The sequence below is a fragment of the Netta rufina genome (assembly GCF_964035555.1).
Source record: "Netta rufina genome assembly, chromosome: 8".
Taxonomy (NCBI): Eukaryota; Metazoa; Chordata; class Aves; order Anseriformes; family Anatidae; genus Netta; species Netta rufina.
In genome coordinates, this window is record NC_140131.1 from 10,369,093 (window position 1) to 10,395,953 (window position 26,861).

At 55.7% G+C, this 26,861-nt stretch overlaps 1 protein-coding gene across 6 annotated transcripts in view; it reads right to left on the reverse strand.

The window, feature by feature from the left end:
- Window positions 1–26,861, reverse strand: part of RNF220 (ring finger protein 220) — a 186,339-nt gene that overhangs the window by 88,466 nt on the left and 71,012 nt on the right. For 4 of the 6 annotated variants that reach the window (XM_084291013.1, XM_084291015.1, XM_084291011.1 and 1 more), the window contains exon 3: window positions 20,472–20,546. The exons of the other annotated variants lie outside the window; for them this stretch is intronic. In XM_084291013.1, coding sequence (XP_084147139.1) covers window positions 20,472–20,546 — 75 coding nt within the window. The remainder of the gene's footprint in view (window positions 1–20,471; window positions 20,547–26,861) is intronic. 6 annotated transcript variants of the gene reach the window in all.

Sequence of the window (26,861 nt, forward strand, 5' to 3'; positions counted from 1 at the left end):
CCTGGGGCTGTGATGTGCTGTGTCACAGCAGTTGGAAGAACTGCTTCTGGCTTGGCGCCCTATTTTCCCTCCCTGTGCCTAAACTCCAGGGCAGCTGCACTCTGCCCGGCTTGCCACTTCCAGCAAAAGCCTCTAGCCTGAACAGGAGTGGGGTGGAAGGGGTTAATTTAACCGCAGTGCAAGGCCAATCACGCCGAGGTGTCAAACTATAATTTTATATTAGGGCCTGTAATAGTTACTAGAGTTTTACTACAATAACTACATGTCCAAGCAGAGTTTAATGAGAAAATCTATAGTTTTGCTATGGTATTTTCTCTTAGTTTGCATAATTCCCTGAATGCAACCCAGTAAAGCTTTTGACCCGAGATAATAAAAAGGTGATAAAAATGGGCTGTAAAACCCAGCATATACATACATATATATATATTAAACAGCCACTACAAAATTATGGGTAATTTCCACAAGATAAGACGAAACAAAAAAACTTCCTCAGACGCAACTCATTCAGGGGAGAACAAAATGAAATAAAATGGATAAATGCAATGAGCCTGGTGCTTGTCAGCAGCAGGAACCCCAAGCCCTGGGTGCCCCCGTGGTAGGGAGCAGTGTGTGCCAGGGAGGGCTCCTGGTGGCAGCAGCTGCTCCCTTGCTCCCTGGGGATGGATCCTGACTTGTTAGAGCCATGGGAATCTCCAAAGGAACCACCTTGAGCTTGCTGGACAAAGAGAAATGCTGGTGGTGACACTGCCAGTCTCTGAAGAGACTCCCCATTCCCCTATCTTGGGGCTCCTTGCATGCATTCACTTCATCATTTCTTTTTTCTTCCCAAATATTTTGCTCCATGGATAAACATAAATTTTACTCTATGAATCAGAAATATGAATAGCCTGAACTGCTGCACTGGTAGATAGCAAGACAGAAAGATGGCAAAAAGGGGCAGAGCAGGCTTGAGCCCCAGTACCAGCTCATGGGGACAGCTGATGGGCAGCCTCTTTGGGTGCTCCTCACCTTCCACGTAATGCAGCTCACACCCATCCTGGGCATCATTTATTTCAACAAAGACTTTACTGAGGAAGACACAGGGCTGGGACGTTGGTCTCCAGGGTCCTGCTCCCTCATTTTGACCTGGGTTAAGTCCCCCCGCCCACTCCCCGTGTCCGTGGGGTGTGATGTGGGATGCTGCTGCAGCAGGGCGAGGAGCCTGGCTGAGTGTGCGCAGGGGAGGGAAGGAGGGAGGGAGGGAGGAGGCTCCTGAGCTGCAAGTCACGAGAGAAGGACACGTTAAATCATCCCACACTCTCTCCGCATTTCCTTCTCCACCCTGCGGCTGCTTACGAGGATGTTTGGATTGTAAATACAGCAGTAACTTTCTCCATAAAAGTCAGCCTCTTCTCTTCGCCGGAGCCGCCAGGGGAAGGCGCAGCCCGGTGCTCGTGGCCCAGCGTTACTGCAGCTTTCATGGCTACAGCAGCACCTGCCTTGATGGCTACCAAAGGGCATCGCAAGTGCACTACCCACAGCCAGGTCTCACCCTGAAACGCACCGCAGCATTGCTATCAGAGGGGCAGGAAGAATTTTTGGGAAGCAGGAATGCTGGGGAGCCAAGCGAGCTGTGCTGCCGCCCGTTCAGGACATCGCGGTGAACGCAAAGCGAGCCTTGGAGGTTTGGATGAGCAAAAGCAGTCTTGCTCCGCATTCTGCATCACTCTCAGGATGGGATGTGTGGCCCATCCCGACCCAGAGGTGCACCCCCAGCACTGCAGAGGGTCCCCCTTCTCCTCATGGGGGATCCGGGTGAGCTGGGGGCTGCCCAGCCGGGCTGCTGCTGCCCCGGCCCACCAGGGGCTCACGGCCCCGGGCAGGGCCCCCTGTGGTTCATCCCCACCGGGTCTGTGTCTCTGGCGAGCTCCTGGCTCTCTGTCACCCTGCCAGCTCCGGGCTGTCCCTCTCCCGTTCCCCCATCAATCACCCACAACGGGGATGATGTGTTAATGTTTTTCCTATAGACAGACACATTATGTTTCCACACTGCCTCTGCACACGCCGTGTTTACGCCCCTTCTCCCTCCGGGGAGTAAATCAAGCAAATTGATGCGAGCCATGATTAATTGTGTATCTCGGACCAATCTTTTACCGAGTCCCTCACACGGGCAGGTTGGTTCCCCCCCTCTCCCTCCCCGACAAACCGGGGAGAGGAGACCGCGCTCCGCTCGCTCCCTCTCGCGCAGTTTGACGGATAGAGCCTGCCCGGGACGCGGCGAGATAAATTTGAAAGGCCTGCGCCGGGCTGTCAGCGTTAAAGATGATGAATGTGGGAGGTGAGGCGGGAGGGACCCGCCGAGCTCGCCGTAATGGATAGGGCTCCTCGGGAATGGATGCTCGCCCGGCGATTCCGCGTTAATCTCCGGGCTCCGCCGAGGTGCCGCCGACTGATAACAAGGAAATAGGAATGACAACAATTTTTAGCCGAGAGATTCTTCACAAAAATGCCAGCCTGCTGGAGGTCTGACAGGCCCTGATTGAATAGGAGCGGGGTGGGGGGGGAGGGCTGCGAGCACCTCTTGACTAACATGCAAAAGATGGATCATTTCATTCCCCTGCCTGACCATCTACATTTATTATCATTTCCCTTAATTCTGCCTCGCTTAGATACCTGTCAGCACCGTTTCACTTCCGAGGGCCAGCTGATGGGACCTGAGCAGGGCCAGAGCCCGTCCCTCTGGCAGAGGATGCAGGAGCATCTCAACGAGGCGGGTGGCACCGCAGACCTCGGTGGCACCTCGCCTGGACAGAGGGCCAGATCACCAGGACAGCCTGCCACGACTGTGCACGAGAAGGAGTGTGCTGGGAGGAGGAGCAGCAAGGTGGGGAGAGGTTATTACTGCCCCTAGCTTCCCTTGGGACAAGGTGACAGATCCAGTGTAGCCCTTAGGCTGGATCCCTGAGACCCCTCTTGGCCAGGCTGATGGTGTCCCCACACCCTTGTCCTCTCCCGCAGCCTCCTCTGCCCCTCCTCATGTCACCTTCCCCCTGCAGACAGCACCGGCTCCTTAATGACCCCGATCATACAACTATTTTCTGGCCACACATAAACGCTTTCATTCCAACCCCCCTCCTCACCCCTGACTGCCACCGCTGTATTAAAAAGCAACCCGCTGCTGGGAATACATTAGTGACTTGCAGCAGATCCTTCTTTGCAAGGATAATTACAAAAAATAGAGGGACAATAACTATTAATATTTTATTGCAGTATTTAATGAGCTAAAGCAAATCGTCTTGCACTCCACTGGAACGACATGCTTTGTCATTCTTACGTTCCCTCCATCATCTTCCCCCAGCTCCCCATCTGAGGAGCCCTCCCTGCTTTCAAGTCCTGCTCACTCGGTGCAATTTATATTTCCTCCAAGCTGCGTTTCTCCATGCTGAAAAATGACCTTGCTCCTTCCCGGGGCTCACGCCCTGTGACTGGTCCAGTCCCCAAATGTCCTGTGGCAGAATGAGCCAGGGGAAAGACCAAGCCTGTATCTGAGCAAAACTGCCCTCTTGCCTCAGCTGTTTGTGGTCTCCATTGCACATTCAAGGCAGCTGAGGCTCCTGGAGGTTAAAGGAGTGCTAAAAGCACAGAGCTGCTGAAATGTCCGCATGGTGTGGCCATACAGTGCTGGTGGCGACACCACTGGGCACCCCAAAGGCATCAGCTCGTGGGGCTGCCACATCCTGCTCACCCTTGTAACCAGCAGGCAGCCCTCGGGCAAACACCAGCACATCAACATCTGCTCTGTATTTCCCTCCGTTCCTCGTTTCCTGCTTTTTGATCCATTTTGACAGGGGGAAAATGCCACGCAAATAGTTGTATGGGCTTCTATGCGCAGGAACCCCCGTGGTCTGAATCCCAGTGATCATTTAAGCTCTCCCTTGGGGTCAGACATCCCTTGCTACCTGCTGCAAGTCGAAAACTGGGCTGGACACACTGCAGAGAGATGCTGCTGAGCCAGAGGAGCACCACGCAAGGTGGCTCATAGAGATGCCCTGCTGCTCTATGCACCGTCGGTTACTGCGTACCCAGCACTGCGTCACGCACACGCCAGAGGCAAATGGGCTTCAAGAACGCCCTTAAAAATTATCCAGCCCAAACTGACCCGAAACAAGATGATTTCATTTTAAAAGGCCTCTGTCAGGTAAAATAAAAGTTGAAGTTACTACTGGCGCAATGACCTTTACCTGTGAAAGCAAGAGTAACAGGATACCATTCCCTGAAAACACTACAGATAGCAGGGGGATGCACCCTTACAGAAAAGCGCATGTTTAACGCTCCCGTTCCCCTGCAGCACTCACTCAGACTGCTCACAATTGGCTCGGAGTGAGCATAAAAAGGGAGACAGAGCTGTGCTGAAGGTGCAAACCATGGGAAGCAGCAGCAGCAGCAGCAACACCGAGGAGCCGCTTCCAAACCGCACCTTTGGGTCTGTGTCATGCAAGCACTGGCCAAAAAGCAGTGCCAGGGGCTGGATGGGGACGGCTGGGCTGTCAGCAGAAGGGTTGATGCGAGGATTTCAAGCTGATGATGTGCTCAGGCTGGTCATGGAAGGGCTCTTTGTCCCCTCCTGCATGCAGCGTGCTGGGTGCCTGGGCTGGCAGGACGGGGGACGTGGGCAGCAGCTTCCCCGTGCTCCAGAAATAAATAACCGCTGCCCCAGCCCCGGCGAGCGGAGTGGAGATTTAATGTGCTGACAGCCTGCATTTTTTACCTTTAGTCAATACAAGAAAGGCCCCAAGACTATGATTCCCAACATCTGGATTCCATCAATATGTGATCTGTCATGATGTATCGGCATCCCCCCCCTCTCCCCAGATTGAGCAATGCGGCTGGTTTTATTAATACGTCAAATACATTATCCGTGTAATACACTTGTCTGCCTCTGCCCTCCCGCTGCTCCCGCACAGCAGATTTGAATGTATGATGAATCAGTTTGCATTACACGTCTGTACGTCATAATTTGTCAGGATTAATAGAACTATGTGGGTGCGGGGGGAGCCGGAGGGAGCGCGTCATGTGTGTTTAGTGCGCTGATGTCTGTATCACTTATTTATCTCTGCTCAGGCCTCTCGGTTCCCGGAAAACAGCGAGCGCAGCATGTCTGGGAATCGCCGAGCAGCCCAGAGCATGGGCGGGCACAGCCCTGCAGAGCCGTGGGGAAGGAGGTGAGGGTGGTGTTTTGGGTGCCCCCGACACCCCTGGGCTTCCCAGCCCCGTGCCCAGGGTCAGGTCCCTGCCAGAGATGCGAGGAAGGAGACACAGGGCTTACTTCTGGCTCTGCCAGAGCGCTGATACATGACCCTGGAGCAAGGCTCCTTGTCTCAGTTTCCCTGTGTGCAACATCTACCCATCCCCTCACCACTGACCCCCCCCCCAGGGCTTGCAGAAACCCGTTTATTTTCACTTTGCAAGCGACTTTGGTCTAAATGGCTGATGGGGAGGAGATGCTGGGAGCCATTTGCAGTGAGAAGAGTGTCCAGAGGCATTGGTGCAAGGGAAGGATGGAGGCCAGAGCCGTGCTGCTCCCGGCACCCAGCGAAACCTGCCCCAGGAACAGGGGGCTCAGCTGGGGGCACCGTGGCCGCCTCCCCCCGCATGCAGCACGTTTGTTTGTAGCTCTGCAGCTGGACTTTGCTTTGCCCCTGTAAAACACCGATTCCAGCTATAAACTTTATTTACAGTACATTACACAGGATTTAGTGGGACCCATAAAGACCGCAGAACAGATCTAACCGTGCCATTGCTTCCCAGCAGCTACTGCACACCGGCTCCCCCTGCTCCCACCCACCCGTGTCCGGAGCAAAACCACCGTGGGGACCAGGCACAAGGTCCCCTCTTGTCCCAGACAGCTCGCCGTGAGCCTACAGATCCTCAAACACAGGCTACAGAGAAAATTGGGGATGCCCACACTGCTGTCGTTGCTGTTTTTGCTTGTAATGAAGCCCACCCAGGCCAGGGCTGGTGCCACCATCCCCGTGCCGCGGCGCAGGGGATGCAGTGGGTCTGTCCCCTGCTCCCCTCGTGGCTGGAGGACGTGACGTTGCGGTCCCTTAATGGGCAGCAGCCCCGGCGCTTTAATAACAGCTCCCAGAAACAATTGTACATTTACAACCGAGCGAGCGAGCTTGGCACGCTGAGCCCGTTCCCCTTCCAAGGCTTAATTTGATTTTGACATATTGGCTTGAGATTAAAGGGCTCTCATAAAAAAAAAAAAAAAAAGAAAAAAGAAAAAAACACCAAAAAACCCAAACACACGCACGCATCCAGCCCCCCCACTGCCCCCTTTTCAGGGCTCAAGCAAAAGTGCTAACATTGTAATATTTTAAGTAGAGAAAATCCAAGTGTGCTTTACCCCCCGCTGGCTCTTATGCTGGGCTTATAAAAATTAAGTGGAAACCTACACAGCTGTAGGCTATAAATCCTTTGTCGCTAACGCAGCCAGGCCTGGTACCTGCCTTCAAAAAGAAAAAGAGAAAGGCAAAGCCCTCAAAGCGAGGGGCAGAGAGGGATGTGCAGGGTGGGGAACGGCCACCAGGGAGTTGGGGACGTCCCCATGGGGGGACCATGGCCACGGGTGGCAGGGACAGGGGACAGCACCCGCGGGGAGGAGAGGACACAGGGAAGGTGCTGGAGCGCCAGGGAGAGCCCGGCGAAGCAGTAAGAGCCGTCTCGGCTGAAGATCAATTAGCATCAATTACTGACTTCATTTAATTGTCGTAGAAGATGAATTTGTCATTTTTAGTCTGGAATTAATGGGAGACCTTCAACTTTCCCTTGGCAGCCCCAGCAGGTCACTGCGTATTTTTCCTCCTTTTGCAGGGAGAGCAGCGGGCAGGGACGTCTGTCCGTCTGTCTGTCCCTCTGTCCATCCCACAGCGGGCTCTGTTTTCTCTCTCTCTCTCTCTTTTTTTTTTTTTCTCCCTTCACACCTTCCACTTTTTCTCCTCTTTCCTGTTTTCAGCCAGAAATTAATTTTGCAGCCAAGGGCCGCGAAGTGTTTACATTTTCCCCGGCAAACAGGCGACAGTAAACAATGAACGCTCGCAGATGAAATTGAATTTATAACTGCATTATGGGGCCAGATAACGCCCTAAAATAATACAACGATAAGGAAATTCGATTTGATTGCCGCCGCGAATCAGCTTGTGCCCATCTGCAGCCAGGGCCTCCCGTAATAATTTTAAATTGGGTTTGTAAACCTTATTTGTCCTTAAATATTTCTGTCATTTTTCATTGCCGGGGACAGATCCTTGGGCGCGAGGCAGGCGGAGGTGCAGGCGCGGAGCCCGGCGAGCCGAGCGGGCGCTGGGGCCGGCGGTGACAGCCGCTCGTCCTATCCATCACCGCGTTGACAGGCAGGGAGGAATCTCGGGCAGAAATTGAGTTTGCCTCACAGGGGACAATTGAACAAATTAATAGACCATTAGCCAAGCGGTGACCTGAGAAACGAGGGTGCTTGGGCTCCCTCCAGGTTTGGGGGGGCCGGGGAGGCGCTGGGAATCCCGCAGTCCCCGTGGTCGTCCCCATCCCGGGCTGGGAGATGTGGCAGGCAGGTGACTGCTCGGTGTCCATTACCTGCAGGGCATGGGGCCACCCAAAAAAAGCCGTGATGACTTTGTGGTGTGTAGTGTGCAGCAGTGGGGCTCCCGAGGACTGGGAGAGTGACCTGATGGCAAAGGAGATGGCAAAGATCTGTGCTAATCATCCAGAGGTACCAGGAAAAGGTGGGAGAGGAGGAATAAAAACCCAATTCTCTCTGATTTCTGAGAGCATGGGCAGGATGTCCCCGGCCCCCCAGGCACAGGGCAGTCCCGGTGATGAAGGATGCTCAGTTGGGAGAGGTCTGGGCAGCCCCTGCGTGGGGGTGATCCCAGGGTGGACACGGTCCCCCTGCCCCAAAAATCAGACAGGTGCCCCCCAGCAACCCCCTCTGCAACCTCCCCCGAGCCTGCCAGTATCATCACTGTCCATTACCCAATGACTACATTTATTAAGTCCCCTGCCAAGGCATTACAGAGCAGTCTGTAACAGAGATTAAAAGCAGAAGAAAACACCATCGTAATCCTTTCTGAAGCAAACAAACCCATAAACAGCCTCAGCACTGGCTACTAGAAACATGCAGGCTGTGGGAACGACACCAAATTCCTCACGGCCCCAACCCAAACGTACTTATTCCTACAAATGCCCCCCTCCTGGAGATGGAGACCCCATTTGGTGGCATTTGGCAGCAATGGGATGTGGCCAGGGCCTGAGCACCCCAAGCACCGAGGCTGCTGTTTCCCCAGGGATTATTTTAAGCCCGTGGAACGAAGCACTTCACGAGGAGGCACTGGGTTTCCTTTGTCTCCACTAGAGATAATCAGGTGCAGATAGGGTGGATATTCTGTAAAAACACACGCTCGCTTCCACTCACCGGTTACCTTTTTTTTTTTTCCTTTTTTTTTTTTTTCTTTTTTTTCTTTTTTTTTTTCTGAGAGCCGTAAGGGTTTCAATTACCGGATTCTGGGATTTAGTGCCCAGGGCTTTTTGGTGTGCGTTAGATTTATTAGAAGGTTTAGTATCAGTGGAGGATTCACGCATTTACTCCCAGGAGCCCAGCTTCCGTTCACAGACCCTAAATCAAGAGCCGAGATGGGCTATTGTCACTTAGGACATTAGCATGGTTAACGCACGCGGGGATGATTAATAGCAATATGCATGCAGCCTCCCCTCCTCCCCAAACGCCCTGCCCCGCGATCCTGCTCCCTGCCGCCGCCCTGAGGCTCAGCACCAGCCCTGGCGCTGGCGGGGTTCCTGCTGCAAGCTGCGTTTTATTAATATTATTATTCTTTTTTAAAAAAAGATGAAGGGCTTCAGGCACTCGGGGGACAGAGGGCTTTCTCCCAGGACAGGGTTCCCCCCTCCCCGCCACCAGCTGGAAGAAGAGCAGACGCGCTCAGGGCAAGTTGGCAAAACCTGCAAGAAAAAATTATTATTCTAGGAGAAAACCCAACCTTCCCCTGCAGGAGCCGCCCACCCCGGCAGCCCCTTGCTGCCTCCCTTCTTCCCAAAGGAAAGCAGAGGTCAGATCTGGAGGAAACCCATCACTCCAGCAGCTCCTCGGGGATGCCGCAGCCTCCGCGCCGCGGGTGCCGGAGAGCCCAGGCTGGAGGCAAACACTGTTCCAGGGGAGACAGGACCACGCTCCTAACAAGCAAGATCCTGATGGCTTTTGTCCTTTTTCCAATACCGTGTTACTTACATTCCTTCTTTTTTAATTAAAACAGCCCCAGCTGATTTTACAAGCTTGCCGCTGCTTCTCTCCCAGTCTCTGTGTCTCTCATATGCTTGAGTGCTAGTATTAATTATTAGAGCCAATTTACTGTTTATACTCTGATGTTTTAACTAATTACCACTAATGGCAGACACCAGTGGGCAATCAACTTCATTTAGTTCCCAGTGCAAACCACTCATTACCATTGGAGAGAGGGAAGGAGAGTGCGCGGGAGGGATAAATAAAGGCAGAGGGAGATGGGCAGGTGCCTGGGCTGTGAGGTGCTGGGGGGTGTTCCCACTGCTACCACCCAACCCAGCCCCTTCAGCAGCACTCAGGGGTAGGATTTAGGGCTCCAGCATGTGCAGAAGGGGAAAAAACCCAAGCACAACTGCTCTGCTGGGGCTGGTTAGGCTGCTGGTGCTTCATGCCACAGGCTAAGCCCTTGACAGCTACAGTTGCAGGTGAGCAACATGCTTCTTGCCCTGCATGGCAAATGGATCCTTTTTTTTCCCTGCATTTCATCCCAGGACTGAGCCCTGGGGAAAGCACAGCCCATGCTGGTGTCGTGGGCTTAGTGTGATGCAGGCTTCCCGAGTCCCAGGCACCTGCGGTGTTAATCCTGCCATGAGAGGGGAAGGGGCAGTGGGCAAGGTTAAGCTGAGATGAGCAGGGGCTGGAAAGCTCCTGCCTGAAGTGAGTTTGGTTGTGGGGTTAATTCAGCTGTGTCCCTGTGCAGTGACAGAGCCTTCCTTAGGACAACACCTTCCTCAGCCTAGCCCTTATCTCACCCATTCCTCCCTCTGCACACCCAGGGAACGAGGGGCAGATATTTATCGCCCTGCACCCTCAGATACCCGCAGCCAGCAAGGGAGGCCCCAGTGCTTAAAGCAGGTCACCTCCAGGTGTTGTGGCTGTGCGTGGGCTTTCTTTGGTTTGCACCCAGAACCAGGCAGACCGTGTCCAGCAAGGACAGGGTGAGATGGTTCCACCAGAGCTGGCCCTGCAGCTCCAGGAGAGACATCTTCGGTGGGAGAAAACCTAGGGCTGAGCACTGAGCATCCCTGGCCACAGCTGAGAAAAACCTCTGGGGAAAGTCACGTCTGGATCTGTTCCTCCTGCAGAGAGATCTGTTAACCACATCCTGGGACAAATCCCCATTCACCCACGGTGTTTGGGTTCTGGGGTCTGGAGCAGCCCTTGGGCAGGCAGTGCTGCAGATGGAGGGTCCTTCCCCAGGGACAGCGCGGCTCTAATGACCTGCCAGCTCGTTACCAGCAGTGGGAGTCCTGCTCTCACAAAAGGGGTTGCAGCACTTTCAAAGTTTCATGCCATCGATGTGGTTTTAGTGCAGAGATGCTGAAAAGAATCTGAAAAGAGGGGCATGAGCCCGGCCACAGGGACAGGGCTGAGCACCACCTCTCCAACGGGACCACCAGTCTCTCCTTTCCTTTTCCCTTTCCCTTTTCATTCCCCGATCTGCTCAGGCTGGAGACCCGCTCTGTGATGGTGGGGACATGGCAGCCTGTCTTGTGGGTGTTGGGGGGGGGGTTATAACTATGCACACATCTGAAATGTAATTGCTGTCAGCTCTCTCCATTCTTGCAGCACGAGGCCTTTAATCTCTCCCACCAGACCCATCGGCCCTGATATTGCAGCTCCAGAAAGGCTGGTTTTATGTACTTTAACCCCGCGACCTTTACAAATCCCATCATTCCAATCAATACGTCTCATTAGCGTTAGGTAAATGTATGGGATGGATGGGGAGCTGTGCTGGGAGGAGCCCGTGGCGGGTGGGGTGGAAAGTGCTGCTGCTGCCCGCTCTTTGGGGACAGCCCAGCCCCGGTGCTGCTGGGGACACCCTTCCCAAAAACATCCTTCCCCCAAGCACCCTTCCCTCCCTCCGGACACGCGCCTTGGTCCGGCTAATGCAGAGCTGGACAGAGTCCCTGCCAAGCCAGCAGTGCAGTTGAGAGCCCAAGCCGTTAACTGGACCAAGCTGTTGAAGTCATTTTTCCTCTCTCCTCGGGAAGCAGACATATGTTTTACAGCTTTCCACCATGTCGACTAAATGGAAACATGCGGGGCCTGCGGCAGGTGATGGGGAAACAATGTGGGGTGTGCCGCAGGCTGCCTGCAGCTACCGCGGGTGGCAGGGCGAAGCCAAGGAGCGGGGCAAAGAAACAAAATCTCTGGCACTTCCCATGAAGTGAAAGGCTTAATCCATGCAGAAATGCCAGCTTACACCAGCTGAGGACCTCACCAACCCGTGAGTTCATGGGGTAGTGGCCAGCCAAGGATGCTTCAAAGGATGGGGCTGCCCTCGGGACGGTGCTGCAGCCCAGCTTTCAGCGGGGAGTGGGCTCACTGCTCGATCAGTGCCTCAGCCAGCAGGGCTGTAAATGCAATTACTGCCCATAAAACCACCCAGCCCTCCTCCGAATCCTGCTCAAACGCTTGACTCGGGCGACCCACGAGCAGCAGCAAATGGGGCACCCAAGGCTGCTGCTGCTGCAGCACTCCTGGGGCAGGGCAGGCTGGGGCGCAGGGGGAGGCGAGGGTCCCCTCCTGCCCTCCCCAGGCAGGGCCACCTTTCCAAGTGGCATCTGGAGCCGGGTTTGGTTTCCGAGCTCTGCTATCCCCATCTGCAGAGCCAGCTTGTTACTGCAACGGCGCTCGGCCCCGCTTCGGGCTCGCCCCAGGAGCACAGGCAGCTGAGGCAGGCAGATTAATGCCGAGCACAAAATGAGTTCGCGTGCGCAGATCTATTCCTGGTAGAGCCTAAAAAGCAAGGGCTAAAAATATATGGGCAAGCTCTGCTTTTTCACATTAGTGGTGTTTAATGAAGATGTTTCCGAGAGGTTTAAACTCATGCAGAGCTGGGCCAGATGCACCTCTCCTTGGAGCAGGGGGCAGCCGAATTTGTCTCCTTGCTGGAGGGGATGCACAGAGCTGGGTACGTGACAACCCCATGTACATGGGGCAGTCTGGACACCCAGTCCGTATGCTCCCTGCTCCCCCAGCACCGATACCTGCTTCTTCCACCCCCCCTGCCCTGCTTGTCAAGGCACTTCAGCCAGGTCTCAGGCTTGTTGACAAGCACTAAACTCCACAGCGGCGAGAAAACCATTTAAGCACTAAGCCCCCCTCGGCTTTAGCGAGATGACTGCACGGTGTGGGATCTTAGCACAGCACCTAGCAGGAGGCAGAAGGAAGGAAACGTTAATAAATCCTGCGGCGGGCCAATTTCACTCGACCTGACACGCTGCTCCTCCTGGAATTAACTGGGCAAGCCCCGAGGCACCTCTCCGGAGCGGCACCCCAGCCACCCGCTCCTCGACACCAAGCTGGGAGCATCCATGAGACCTGCCTCCAGAAGGGCTGGAAAAAGCAGTCCATACATTCAGAGCCGCCCTCTCCAGCAGAACAAGAGCAGGGCTGGATGAAGCTGTGAGAGTCCCCACTGCTGATTTTATCCCCATGTTGGCAGCAGGACTGGGGGTGAGGGGCAGCACCCTCCCCACCCCAGGGCAGCGAAGGGGGAGAGCCCCTGGGGAGCAGGCAGGGAGATGTCGCATCTCCCAGCAGTGCCCCTGGGGGTGTCACGGGAGGACAGAGCAGTGGCCTTGCTGCAGGACCAGGTTTAACCTCCTGGGGCTTGTCGGCTGGAAGGAAGCTCCATGGAAGAGATTGCAGATAGGTGGGGAGATTGGTGGGTCTGGAGATGCAGGGGGTTGCAGCAGTGTTAGATTTTATCTGCGGCTCTGCACGGCCAGATGACCTTGGGATCCCAATCAACAGTTGTTAATAAAACATAGGGGACGAGTGTGAGGGGTTAGACGCCGAGCACGGCTCTGAGGGATGGCGTTGCAGCTGAGGGCACCGGGGGCTGCTGCTGCCTCCTGTAACACCGCACACAGCACCCGGGGCTGGGAAGGGACGGGGGAGCTGGTTCTGGTCATCACTGGAGAGAGCAAGGGGGTGCTGGAAGAGCTGGGACCCCACCACAGAGCCACCACTGCCTCCCTGCTGCGCCCCTGTCTCCTCCCTACCCCTGGCTGTGCCGAGATCCGGCCTCGCTCAGCCCACATTTCAGTCCCAGCCATTACAATGACAACGGCGATAAGAGATTCTTATCACAGTGCTCGACATCGATTTGAAGCTGAGCCCCTTTCCCGCTCTCCTCCTCCTCCTCGTGGCTGTGGGCACGCTCGGCAGCTGCTTGAGAGCCAAGCTAAGGGCAGGAGGTTCAGATCTGTCCGGGGCTGGAGAGGCACAAAAAACTGGAGGGGTACAGAAACTGCCCACAAGTTTCACCGAGGTTAGGGCTGGAGCTAACAGAGATGCCCAGTCTCTCGAGCTCCCCTTGCAGCCACCACCTCCATGACGTGCAAAAACTCAGTTCCTCCCATTGTTGGCCCCTACACATGACCAGGTCCCTGGAGCTGGCCTCCAAAAATGCCCACCAGCCCAGACTTCCACCTTTCAGCTTCCCTCTTTGCTCCAGGATGGCCAGCAGGGTGCTGTGCGCCCAGCTGGGTGCTGTGTGCCTGGCAGGGAAGTCTGCCTGCACCAGGACTGCCCTGGGCACTGGGCACATCCACTCTGGATGAATGCACCAGTGCATGTGAAGAGCAGGACCTCAGGTGGGGAAACTGAGGCATAGGAAGGCTCTAGGCTCACACAGCAGCACTGCCAAGAGGTGTCCTGGTCTGGAGCTGCTTCAGGAAACCTGGTCCCTTTCTCAAAACCAGTGAAGCCCCAGCATCTCTGCTGAAAATCCTCCCGGCACAGCCTCTGGGAACAGCAGCCCCACGGGGTGGTGGCAGGGGAAACACCCGAACAATCGGAGCCTGTGCGGGGACAAAGAAAGGGCGCTCTTGTTGGGGTGAGCCAACCCAGTGTCGCCGGGTGGCACCCCAGGTACCCCAGCTGTGCCAGCACTGCAGCACAACAGAGACGGGGCTGTTCGGGGCCCAGCCCCGGCACAGGGTGTCACCGCCTGCGTTTGTGAGCGGGGACGTTGTCTCTTTGTCTGCGCTGGTTTCTGCTCTGCTGACCTGCTTTGCTCTCCCTGTCGCGCCATCCATCAGCTCTGGCAGCCCCGTCAATTCCAGGCCTCCGCGATGCCATTCCTCAGTGTGGGGGGGATAAAGCACATTTTTTTTAGGGCGAGGAGCAGCACTTTCCCTCCTGGCAACTTGCTGGGCTCCCTCCTTCCCTCCTCAGAGCCATGCAAGGCTCTGCTTTGCCCCAGCCTCAGGACACCGGGCTTTTCCTCCAGCCACCTCCATCTCCCCAGCAGCAGAGCCGTGCTCCCAGCTGCCTGGGGTGAGCAGGGTCCCTGCAGCATCCCCGGCCAGATGTGCTCTGCCGGCTTGCCCCGAGGCCCCTGCTATTACCGGCAGCAGGCAGGCGGTGGCAGCCTGCCCCGCAGGCAGCGGGCAGGGCTGGGGTGCTGCCAGGCTGGCAGGTGCTGCGGGGCACCCAAGGGACCTCACCGCCTTCCCCGCAGCCCTTTCTGCTGCTTCTGGGGGCAGGTGGGCACTGGTGATGCTGGTGGCTCACCCCTGGCCATGCGCACGGCTGGGTGTCACCAGGCTTGCTGCCGGAGCTGAGCGATAGGAAAAAGTGGGATTTGGGGACAGCCTTCATCCCCTGCTCCTCACGGGGCTGGATGTCTCCCCTGCTGCCCCCCAGCACTGCAGACCTGGCACAGGGAGCTTTGTCCCCCACTTCCACCTCGGCAGCAGAAACATCTGCCTCCCCCCCTCAGTCAACGCGCAGCTTTTAATAGTCCTGACAATTCGCAAGAAAACAGGGGCATTAAATGTTAATTATATCTATTTGGATTCAAAAAATTTTATTACTCGAGTTAACGATAGCTGGAGTCATAAAGAAAAGCGCAGAGCAAGGGGACGCTGCCTCTCCGCGGGGCTGAGCACCAGCGGCCACCCCGTGCCAGCGGCCACCCGAGGCCCAGCGGTGACAAACGGCTCCGGGACACGGAGGGGCCGGATCCTGCCCTGGGAGCGGTGCTGGGTTTGTGGTCGGTCCTCGTGTAGGCACTGTGCTGGCGGGACTCGGCCTGCCCCAGCCCGCGGGCTTCTAATTTACTGCTTTCCTTTTACCGTAAAACTGAAAGGGGAAGGTGCACCCTTTAATCACTGCCTCCGGGGCCCCGCCTGAAACCACACAGCGACCGAGCGAAGGCTAGGAGTTAATGCTCCTTCCGACACCTTTTTATGATTCATGGGCCTGACCTTGAGCCATAAACCGCTCAACCTCCCCGACACACTGGCAGTATTTACAGCCTGCAGGGGCCGGTACGCGCAGGCACGGATGCAGACCCAGGACGGGCACAGGTACGGGGCCAGGGATGCCACAGGTACCCGGCCCCACCAGGGACACCCTATGATAGGGATGGCCGTGCAGGTGGGCGGCCACGAAGGATGCTAACGCAGCAGGCGGAGGTGGAGACACACATTTTGTACCTATGCACACATTGCACTTAAGAAGATGTTTATGCACGGCCAAACATGCACGGATAAACACACCGAGATGCCCTCCCCGGGGAGTACCCGTAACAAGCATGTTCATGGGGGCACGCTTGCGTGCAGAGAGGTGCACGGCCGTGTGTCTTAAAGCAAAGGGCACAGGGTTGAGAGGCTCCACATGCAGCCGCTCGGGGTTGGCTCGGACCAGCCCGCTCCTTGCTTTCTGCCTCAGTTTCCCCACTGCCGCAGCAGCAGAGCTAATCCTGACCCATCCTGTTTGCACGGAGTCGGGAGGCCGAGCTCGTTAATGTTTGCAAAGTGGGTTTGGCTCCAGTGATAGAGCTAGCCAGAAATGTGAAGGTCATTATTATTAGCAGGATTAAAGCGATTTAGCCCAGCAGTGAGGGGGTACAGGTGAGCGCAGCAGCTGTGCTGTGCTCAGCAACAAATTGCACGCTCACACAACCTCAAAATAATGACAAGTACAATAAAAACAGTGAGAGATAATGACGAATACTACGATCATATATCATTTCAGAAACTTTAGGCAGGACTAGAAGGTCGCCACGCTGCCCTCTAATCCTTCCATCCCCGAAATACACTCCCTGCAGGCAGCAGGAACCGAGCTTTGCTGGTCGTGGGAACTTCCCAGATCCCATAAGGGCTTATCAGTGCCTGCTCTGCACATGCACAGATCTCCTGGTGCGGGCCCATGTGCATCACTTGCCACCACGGAGGTGCTGCCACACAGCCTCTGGGCAGGTCCTCGCCAGGCAGCCTCCCTCCTCCTCCTCCTCTGCTCCATAGTGGGGACCATGGTGTTGGGCGACTTGTCTGGGACAGGAATCTCCCTCTTTACTTTACTGGTTGCCTTTTTTTTTTTTTTTTTTTTTTTTTTACCTAGTTACAAAGTAAAAGAAGGAAAAACCATGCTTATCTCAGAAAGCAGAGTTCGGGAAAAAGCTACTGGTCTTTTGGACTCAGCAAGTCCCCATTGGTAGCCTCGCTTGTCACCGGGAATTTATCAGCCAAACACAGATCTGGTATAATGCGCCATATAACTAGTGCATAAACAAACTTCAGCATGATAAATGCGCTGCTTTGAAGCCATAAAGTTATTAGCTGGTGGCTGTTAGCTACTGCTTAGTGTGGGCCACGCTCCTGCCGTTAACCCCTCGCCGCCCCCTTGGTGCCCATCGCCATGGGGGGACCTCGGGAGCAGAGCCCGGGGCACGTCCCCATGTGGGGTGACGGCAGCCGAGCCCTGGGCTGTGCAGGGGGGACCCTGCAGGCACTGCTGGCTCTGCAGTGCTTATCAGTGCCCTTTGCACCCACCGCGAGGAAAGGGCTGGAGCCTGCAGGAGGGAGATGTTGGCCAGGAGCGGGGCTCTGAAGGATGACACCCCGGTGTTTGAGACTCCTCCTCTCCTCCCCTGTGCCCCCCGGGGGGCAAGCACAGAGGGTGGTGTGCATCCTCATGGCACAGACCCTCTGGGATCTACTGGTTTCAGGCTCAGGCAGGGCTGGAGGAAGGAGGTCACCCCTCCACTGCTCAGGACATCTTTTTTAGAAGTGCTGAAGCAAAAGCCCTAATTTTTTCCCAGTAGCTGTGAAGCAGTGAGTGCTGGCAAGGTGTTTAGAGTTCCCTCTGCTGCCTGCAGCACACGGCTGCCGCCTGCTCCCATCAGCACAGCCTCACTGGAGGCTCCTGGGTGCTGGAGAAGCCCCACAGCCACCAGCAGCTCAGTGGGACATGGCCAACCACACAGCATCAGCAGGGCTGGCCACCAGCACGGCACCTGGAAAGCATCCTCCACCCCATGGGGACAAGGGGATGCTCCCACCAAGGTCCTCTGGTCCCCATGGCCACCTCCTGCCCCTGTCCCCCTGGTGTGCTGGGGGTGGTGGCAGGTCTCCAGTGCTCGCCGTGCAGCAGTGGGGGGGATGCAGGGGGCCGGGGGCTGGCTCCCATCCCTCTCCCCAAACAACTGGCCCTGCCAGGAGGCAGGAGACGTCTCAGCAGGGCCAGCTGGGGGGCAGCGGGACTCGGAGCTGTCTCAGCGCCTGTTCCTCATTAGAAGCCCAGTGTTGAAGAAACTCATAATTAGAGCCCTGAGTATTAATTAATCTCCGTGACCCTCCTCTCGTTCTCCTTCCCCTGCTCGTGCAGCTCAGGAGGTCAGCCTGGATTATTAACACGTGCAAGTGCAGGATGGCGAGCACGCCGCGCGGGTCGGCAGCGATGTAGGGCCTGGACCCCGGGGCCCGTCCCCGTGTTCAGAGCAGCCACGGGCACCTTGTCCCTCCCCGTTCGGTGCTGGTGGCAGCACGGCATCCCTCCCCTGCTCCTCTCCTCCGTCACCAGGATCTGCTGGGGACACATTCAGCACCCTGGGGACAGCACCAGAGTGGGCACAGAAATGTGTCCCACAGTGAGCAGGGCTGGTGGTGTGCTAAATGGGAAAAGCATCCCATCTGTCTCAGGTCTTTAAGAGCCTCGGCACTGAGGAGGCAGCCCTGAGACCCTTTTAGCACCATGGTGGCCATGTCCCACAGCCCCTCTCCTCCCCTGCTTGCCCGCTCAGGCTCAGCCACTTGGGGCAAGGACTCGGCTCCTGGCAGCCCCACGCTCCCTGTCAGGGGACTGCTGGGCTCCGGAGAGCTGCCACGGAGCACCAAAACAAGATATAAAATAAATCCAAACTTTTCTGACACCCTGGTAACCACCAACTGCTTCCCTGATCTGATTTTTCCCCTTTTCTGCTGGAGCAATAAAAAGGGGAAAATCAACATCCAAATGATCTTGTTTATGGCGACTAAATAAGCTGCATGTGCTTAATCCGTTAGAGTTTAATGAATTTACGACTTGCTTTGGAATTTGACAAGGGCTGTAAAAGAGTAATTAACATTTATCAGTGTGTTTTTTACACACACCCCGCCCTCCTCCCGTCTCCCTTCCTCCTCCCGCTGCCTGTCGCGGAGCAGCACTGGGTATCGGGGGGAATATAAAAGTGATCAATTAATTCTTAATAATCTCGGGGAAAGATTGTAGAGTCGCAGTATGAACTCAGGGAGTGTCAATAAACGTGCCAAAGGTTGGCCCCCTCCCCGGCGCTGCGGAGGAATGCGGGCAGCCGGGGAGGGGACTGGGCTGCAGGGACGGGTGGTGCTTGGTGGAGGGGCCCTGCACCCCGTTCCTTCTCTTTGGGCCCTGCTGGCATCCAGAGCAACCCTTGGTCACCTCACCCAGGTGGCCAGGATGTCCCCGGGGCAGGAGGAGAGCAAGAGAGGGGCTGGTGGCAAAGGGGGTGTCCGTGCTGCTCCCCATCTGACGCAGCAGTGGTGGCGATTCGGAAACACAATCCCACTACAGCTCTGTAAACCTGAGCCTGAAGGACCCCAAATCCTCTCTACAACCCCAATATGATCACGTTGATCATGCACGTAGACGGGCAGCGCACCCATGGGTGCAGGCGTCTCCACCGCCCCGCTGCCACATGGTGCAGGATGGCAGCACGAACACGAGCAGATTCTGGTGCTTCCCAAGCCCCTAAATTGCCACCCGATGTTTTTACCCCTCCTTGGCACCCAGCCATGGGGCTGTGGAGTGGGGCATGAGCATGCCTGGTGTGTGAGGGTGTGGGGAGCCTGCATCCACCTGGGCAGCCACACAGAAGGAGTGGGGTCAGGGCTTCCAGGCTCCCTGGAGGAGACGGGGAAGCATCTGGCTGTGGGGCAGAGGGTCCCGGAGACCCACAAACAAAAGCTCAGGATGATAAATCCCCTGAGGTGTGAGACTGTCCGGGCATCGGCTCTGGACAGAAACAAATTCTCCCTGTCGAACATAATGGCCCGAAAATAAGCAATGAGGCAGGGAAGGAGAGGGTTGGACCCAGGGGGGCTGGAAAATCTCCTCCCAGCCCCGTGGAGAGGACGTGGGAGGGGACGAGCACTGGGCACCCACCCGTGGGGCAGACAGGAGCGTGGGGATTTCTCCCCAGGTTGCTGAAACCACGTGTAGCTGGGTGAGTGCAGGAAAGAGATGTGGAAAGTGATGGGATGGGCTCGCCTTCATTTTATATGGACCCTCTTGTCCCCTGCAGGGGCTGCAGGGTCAGTGTGGGTGGTTGGGGTCCCATGGCTGTGGGATTTGTCACGGTGTCTCCAGAGCTGACCAAGAGCAGCTCGGGGCAGTCAGATGGAGGGGGGAGCCGGGAGGTGGCACCCCGTGGGGAATTAGGGGGTGCAACAGCCAGCAAGGCCGGGCAGCGGGGGGATCTGCACCCTTGGGACAGGGGCTGGGGATGGGGGGTGGCCGGGCCACGCAGTTCCCTGGCTGTGGGAGCACTGGGGGCACGGCACAGGGGGCACAAGGGGGTGGCAGGAGATGCCCAGGTCCCCTAAACATGCTGCCCAGGGCCTGATGCCCGCAAGCAGTGGTGCTGAAGATGATTTTAGGCCATGATTATAAGAAATCTATTGATCTCTTGGACTCTGTAATGCCAGATGAACCATTTTAACGAAACACCTATTCGTCATGCATTAACCCTCCTCGCCTATTCGGACATTCAGCACCGAACTGACGAGGGCAGCGGGATTCCCAGAGTCTTTTTGGGGAGGGAAGGGGGGGGGGAAATGTTTCTTTAGGACACAACAACAACAAGAAGAAAAGAATGCAAACTTACAGAGGGGGAGAGTTAAAATCATACGATGAGTGGCAGTTGCAGACGCCTGGGGCCCTCTTTGGTTGTCGCTTCTATCTGGCAATCAATTGACAAGAAATTGGGATTATGAAATATTACGTCTGTGAGCAGAGGAGGCGGGCTTCCTTCCCCAACCTGCGGGCAAGCCTCCACTCCCCACTGGGACAAACCACATCAGCGATTTGGCCTCCGGCAGGTTTTTAGCACGAGCACGGCCATCATCCCCACAAGTCTTACTGACCGACCCTGAGCAAGGCTGCGATGCCCTAAAGATGGATCTAGATGCCCGTGGCTCTTTATGGGAGTGAGACCATGCACCTGGGAGCACGGCGTGCACAGGGCAGGGGAGGGATGGGGAGAAGGGAAAGGGAAACGTGGAGTGGGAGCACAAGTGGCTCATGTCAGTGGGGATGGGATGGTTTGGGATGGAGTTGTGATGGTTTGGGATGGGATGGGATGGGATGGGATGGGATGGGATATTCCTGCTCCTGGGTGGGAGCAGGAGGTGCCACATGCGTGTGGTGGGGCACGGCCCCCCCGGCGCCTCTTGTGTAAGCGCTGGGGAGGGGGCAGGCGCCGTTTCCTCCTGCTCGAGCCGTTGCAGCCTCAGAAACCACCAAGTCCCCGTTGTGTTGGGAGCTGCCCGGAGCTTCCTGCAGGTGCCGTGTGCTCATGAATCACACCTTGTCACCGGGCTGCCCAACGGCTTGGGCCGCTGCCACCCCCGGCCCCCGGCCCGGCCAGGCAAGGGTTAAGCGGGCATAAATCACTCTGTTTGAGAGACGTTTCAGAGCCTCTTCCAAATATTATAAAAAATGTCTTTAATCATCTAATAGCGCGAACTCGGCTGGTGATGGATGGAGAGAAGTCGCCTCTCTCCTCCTGATCCTAACAGATGAGGCTGAAGAGCTGCTGCTGGGGGGGGGGGGAAGTTGGGGAGGGGGCTGGGGGAAGAGAAGGACATTTCTCAACCTCCCACCAGAGCAGTTATAAATATGAGGTCATACAGCAAGAGATGATAACGCATTAAAGGCTCTTGAGATATTAGTCTGTCAGCCTCGTTAGACACAGCCTATTTGGGGCTGACTGCATAATTAGAGGCTGGGGTACCCATAACTCACTGGTGTTTATACGGTGGAAGGGGCTACACTCGCCATCACCCTCAGCACTCAGAAAAGTCATCTTCAGCAGGCATCAAACCCCACTCCCTGATGCAAAAATAATGCAAATCCTCCTCTTTATGGGAAAAAAAAAAAAAAAAAACAACCACCTTTCTGCTGCCCTCATTCCCTGCCCTGCCCCAGCCTCTGCTCTCCCCGCACCCACCCTCACACCTCCCTTCTGCCACGGGTGGGGAACTGGCCCCTGGAGGAGACAGGGTGGCCCCAGGTCGCTTGTGGCCAAGGGGAGAAGTCCTCAGTGCCAGTCCCCCTGCCCTCTCCATGGGACAATTCTCTGGGAGGTGCCACCGGGCACCTGCAGGCTGTGGGGAGCTGGAAGCAGCGCGGGGAGGTGGGTGTGCTTGGGCAAAGGGGGTCCTGGGGAAGCAGCCGGGCTGTCCTGGTCTCCTCTGCTTTCTCTTCTCGGTTCTGCCTAGCCGGTGGTGAGCACACCGACCCAGAAGGGCACTTCCCAAACCCGCCTGGCTGAAAATTGAACAAGTGAAACAGGGAAGGGGAACGTTTCCCTTCTGCAACCGTGCGGAGCGAGGGCACCACAAGAGCCGGCTCCTGCTCGAACGGGAACAGAGACGGGGCAGGGGGAGGCAGCAGAAAGCCAGCCCGAGCCTTGTGCACCCAAAATTGACCAGAGGAGTTGGTTTGCACGTCCTGAACCTTCCCATAAGCAGGGACATGAGCACGAGCAAGCAGAGCCCTCGCTCTGCAGCTGCCCTGCCTCGTCCCCTCGTCCTGCTCGCCCACCGCAGCCGGCGAGGGGCAAGGGGTCCGCAGAGGCGGGGGCAACCCCATGGCTTCCCAGGCTGAGGCAGGATAATGAATCCTGATGGGGGAAGTGACCTTTTCCAAATGCCACATGTCATTGGATTTTATATCACACCAGGACAATGTGCCATGGGTATTAAAATCGTTTTTCCAATAGGAGTGTGTGTGTGCGTGCATGTGTGTGTCAGGGAGAGATGTGAGAAAAATAAAATTAAGATGTGAAAATTGGGCTGCCTCTAAACATGGCCTTTAGAGAAGACTTCGGTCCTGGCAGAGCAGCGCTGACAGAGAACTCCATGCCCTTTGCTCCTTGGATCACGGGTGATTTTGTCAGGGAAATAAGGCCTGTCCAGAACCCACGACAGAACTAGGGAAAACGCTCGGGAACCCTGATCCCCATTTCTCAAGTCCTGCAGAGACATTCAGCTCCTCCACGGAGGAGGACGCCTCCAGAGCTGCTCTGTCCCATATATAAATGCCCCTGGACACCCATGGGTGGCAGCTTGGGCTGAGTATGCACAGAAAGTAAAATTTACATGACTGCTAAAGCCAAGCTGCATGGTCCCCGTGGGGCTGTGAAGCAGTGACCCTGGGACCAGCGTCTGTAGGCTGTCCGAGCACACAGGTACGGGGCACAGCAATGCCATGACACATTCCCACGGGGAAACACAAAGCAAAAAAATAAAATAAAAAATGAGGGAACAGGCTGGGAGAACTCCAGCCTGTTCCCTCAATCTGCAGGGCAATTGTCCGGCTGAAATAACAACGCTGGGACACACACACAAAAAAAAAAAAAAAAAAAAAAGAAAAAAAAAAAGGACAAGCTGTGTTTGTTTATTCAGCTTCTTTCCCCCCTTCTCCTTTCGACAATGCCCTGACACTGTGTCCTGCCGCGCTGGAGCTGCAGCCCCAACGGACTAAATTTATCCCAGCTGGAGCCCTGTTTACAAGCCTCGTCCTGTTTGCAGCGTGGCCCATCCTGCCCTTCCCCGGGGCTGACAGCCCAGGCTTCACCTTCCCTGGTCTCTGCTCCTTCAGCCCTGGAAATTTCGCCCCCTGTGCTTGCAGAGGGGGTAACTTGTGGCCCCCTGCCCGTTGTGGGCTCCCTGGGCTGCTGCTTGCCCAGCGTGGCTCAGTGGTGGCCAAGGCTCGTGTCACTCAGGAAAATGCTGGTTGTAAGCTCGGCAGGGAGGGTGCTGAGCACCCCAGGAGGACCAGGCTCCACTATTAAAACCTCGATGGAGCCCCGTGTCCCTTTGCACCCATACGGGGTGCTCTGCTGCATGGGGAACAGTGGGATTGGACTGTCACATACTTGTCCTCGTCCCCCCACGGGCTCACACGGGTTGGGAAGATGGAGCTCAGCCCCGAGGAGACCAACCTACAGCTTTGGGTCCCGTCTCTGGTCTCCTGCAGGAGTCCTCCTGCCATCCCAGGCTGCCTCACCCCCAGGAGGTGCCTTCAGCAGGGCTCAGTTGGCAACATCCGGGCTCTTATTTGCTGTTTAATGAGTTCCAGATAATGAATCCCAGGGCATGAAAGCTTTTTGTTAACCCTTTGGCTCGCCGTCAGGATTTGCCAGCAGTCTGCAGGGATCTGAAGTCGTAAGAGCAGTTTGGGGGTGACTGCAGGTGCTCACCTATGGACGAGCTCATGCTGGGCAAGAGCAATCCCCATGGGGTACCTTACTGGGCCCAGCAGTGAATTTGACCCTAAAGGCTTGTCCAGACGAAGCACTGCTCCTGAGAAACCCCCCACACTGGACATTTCTTATTCCAGGGAGAAGATCTCGGTCATACCCACCAGACCCACTCTCTGAAATACAAACGGAGCTTTCGGGGAATCCTTCTCCTGCCTGAAAATCACCAAAGCCCTGCACTCCCACTCACTTTCCATGGCAGGCAGGGCGTGACGGGAAGGGCTGGTGGAGCAGCACCCAGCACACACACAGCACTGTGCTCCTCACACGTGTGGCTCCTCATCTCCGGAAGAAGATCTGCTAGTCAGGAAGTCACGGCCCTGATTACTTTGTCTTCCACGTTTAAGAACATCCCTAACTGCTCCTTGGATAGCTCAATTAGTAAAGTGAATATATTATATAAAGTCTAAAAGATTAAACTATCATAGGCAGCCCATAATTTCATGAAGAAGTCAGGGGAGCATATCCCTCTTATTAACTCTATAACAAATGTGATGAAAATGTTCAAATAGAATGTTAATGCAATGTTACGTGTAATTTTCCCAGGCGATTTTCTGCTGAAATATTTCTTTATTAATAGTAATTGAGGGTATAAATTATGAATGAGGCGATTTTCTCCTTTCACTGGGAAAGACGTACTAATGGCAATAATTCTTTATAATAATTTTTTTGGGGGGAGAGCGGGGAGGGAGCTGGGGTGAGGGGTTTAAAGAAAAAAAAAATCTTTAAAGGGATTGCAAAATATATAGACTAGCAGTGCATGTTTTATGGCAGGGCGCTGTATTTTATATCCGTGTGCTGGGCACCAGCCCCGTGCCGGGCTGCGCTGCGTGCGCACCGCGATTTCCTCGCGCCTTCTCCATCCTGCTGATATCTAAGGGTTCACTGCAGGCCAGGGGCATGTGGAAGCCCTGCGTCTGCAAATGCTGGACTCTTCCAACCTCATGTTTTGCAGGAGAGGGGCAGCAGTGGCAGCACGAGCTCCGGGTACTTTGGGTTAGTGGCTGGGACACGCGCGCGGACAGGCAGCGCCGAGCCGCGCAGCTGCTCGCCGGGAAACAAAAAGTCCTTTCTGTGATGCCAGAATGAAAGAGGCGTTTTACAAGGATTTTCAGAGCTTGCTCTCCTTGAGGGCTGTATGGTTTTTGACAAGCCAAACGACTTCAAAATTTTTCCACACGGTTAGGGAATAATGCTGGTTGGAGGGTGTTTCCTAGCCCCTGCCCTCTGCGTGCATCTCTCTTTGTGAAGGTGAAGAGGAAAGAAAAGATGATATCCCTAAAATTTCCACTGAAATTTCCACATTAGCTGAAAAAATCTCTGAACGTCATAAAACTTTTAGACCAAAGGATTTGCTTTTCCCCCTATTTTATTAACTTCTCCCAGGAAGTGCTGCCACATTCAAAACAAGATCTACTCTGTGAGGGTAAGCAGAGAAGCAGATGCTCCCAACCCTCTGCTGTCCAGACTAAAGAGCATCCTGAGAGATGCTTAACCCAGCTCCTCTAGGGGCAGGCGACCTGGTCAGCCAGCCAGAGGTGACAGGGAACAGCTCTAGGACAAGGTGCCTGTGACACAGCCCTGGAGCAGCGTGTTATGGAGCACAAAGTGGGCCGGATGCATTTCTCAGCATCGCCACGGCTCCTCAAAAGCCGGGGAGGGGATTGCTTTACTCTTCCCCAAGGGACATCTCTTATATTCACCTCACCCAAGCATCCCCCCAGGCGCTGCCCTGCCCTGGCTGTTCCTCTGCTGGCCCCTCCGCTGGGCTGGAAGCCTCCCAGCAGCAAGGATGTGCTGTCCCCATCTCCATCCTCCTGCAGGCATTGCTCCCAGGCGCTGCCGGAGGCTCTGCCCGCGCGGGGAGGCTGCGGCGAGGCCGACAAAATCAGCGTGATCCGTCACCGACCCTCCTCAAAATTAGGTTAATAATTTATGATGTTAAATGGGACAGTTAATAGCTGGGCCAGATGATTCCTCAGCTAATCTAGAGCACGGGCTGAGCTGCAACGAGTCCTCTGAGAGTTCATTACACTCCCCAGCCCTCAGCGCTCGCGCTTTTGGCTCCACTGATGCCTACGGGAGGCTGTGGCTGGTGCCGCTGGCAACACGCCTAAGACTTGCCCCTCATCAATTAGGAGAAATAAGGAAATCGACAGGAAAATTAATTTCCAAAGAGACAATGCCTATGACACCTGCACTGCCCTCGGAAAGCTGGGGGGTTAGCTGAAGCCTTGGGAGGCGATTGCATCTGATGTCTCGCTGTGCAAGCTCAGGCTGTTTTTCTCGGGGCTGGGAGGGCAGGAGGGGATGTCAGCCACTGGGCAGGGGGTGCTCGTGCTCCTGGGTCAGCCCCAGGCAGGCACCAGTCACATTTAGGAGGTGTGACAGCAGAGCCTGCTGCTTAAAGCATCCCCTCCCAGCACGCCGGAGCTCACCAGAAGTAAGGATTTGCACCTCGACTACACATGTTCCCAAAGAAATCTTGGAGTTAAAGGGTCAGGATGAGAATGTCCAGCAGGACTTTTACCTAGAGGACATCCAGCCTTTCCATCCCTATCCAGTGCAAACAGACCAGCTGAGGTCTGTGGCACCTGGAGGCAACAAAGCCCCTCTGGCACTGCTGGTCCCACCTCACCTCGCCTCCCTGGAGACATCTCCCTGGGGGATGCTGACAGCAGTGCCAGCCCTAGGAAGCCTGGAGGAGCATGCCAGGGCTCTGCTCTGCAG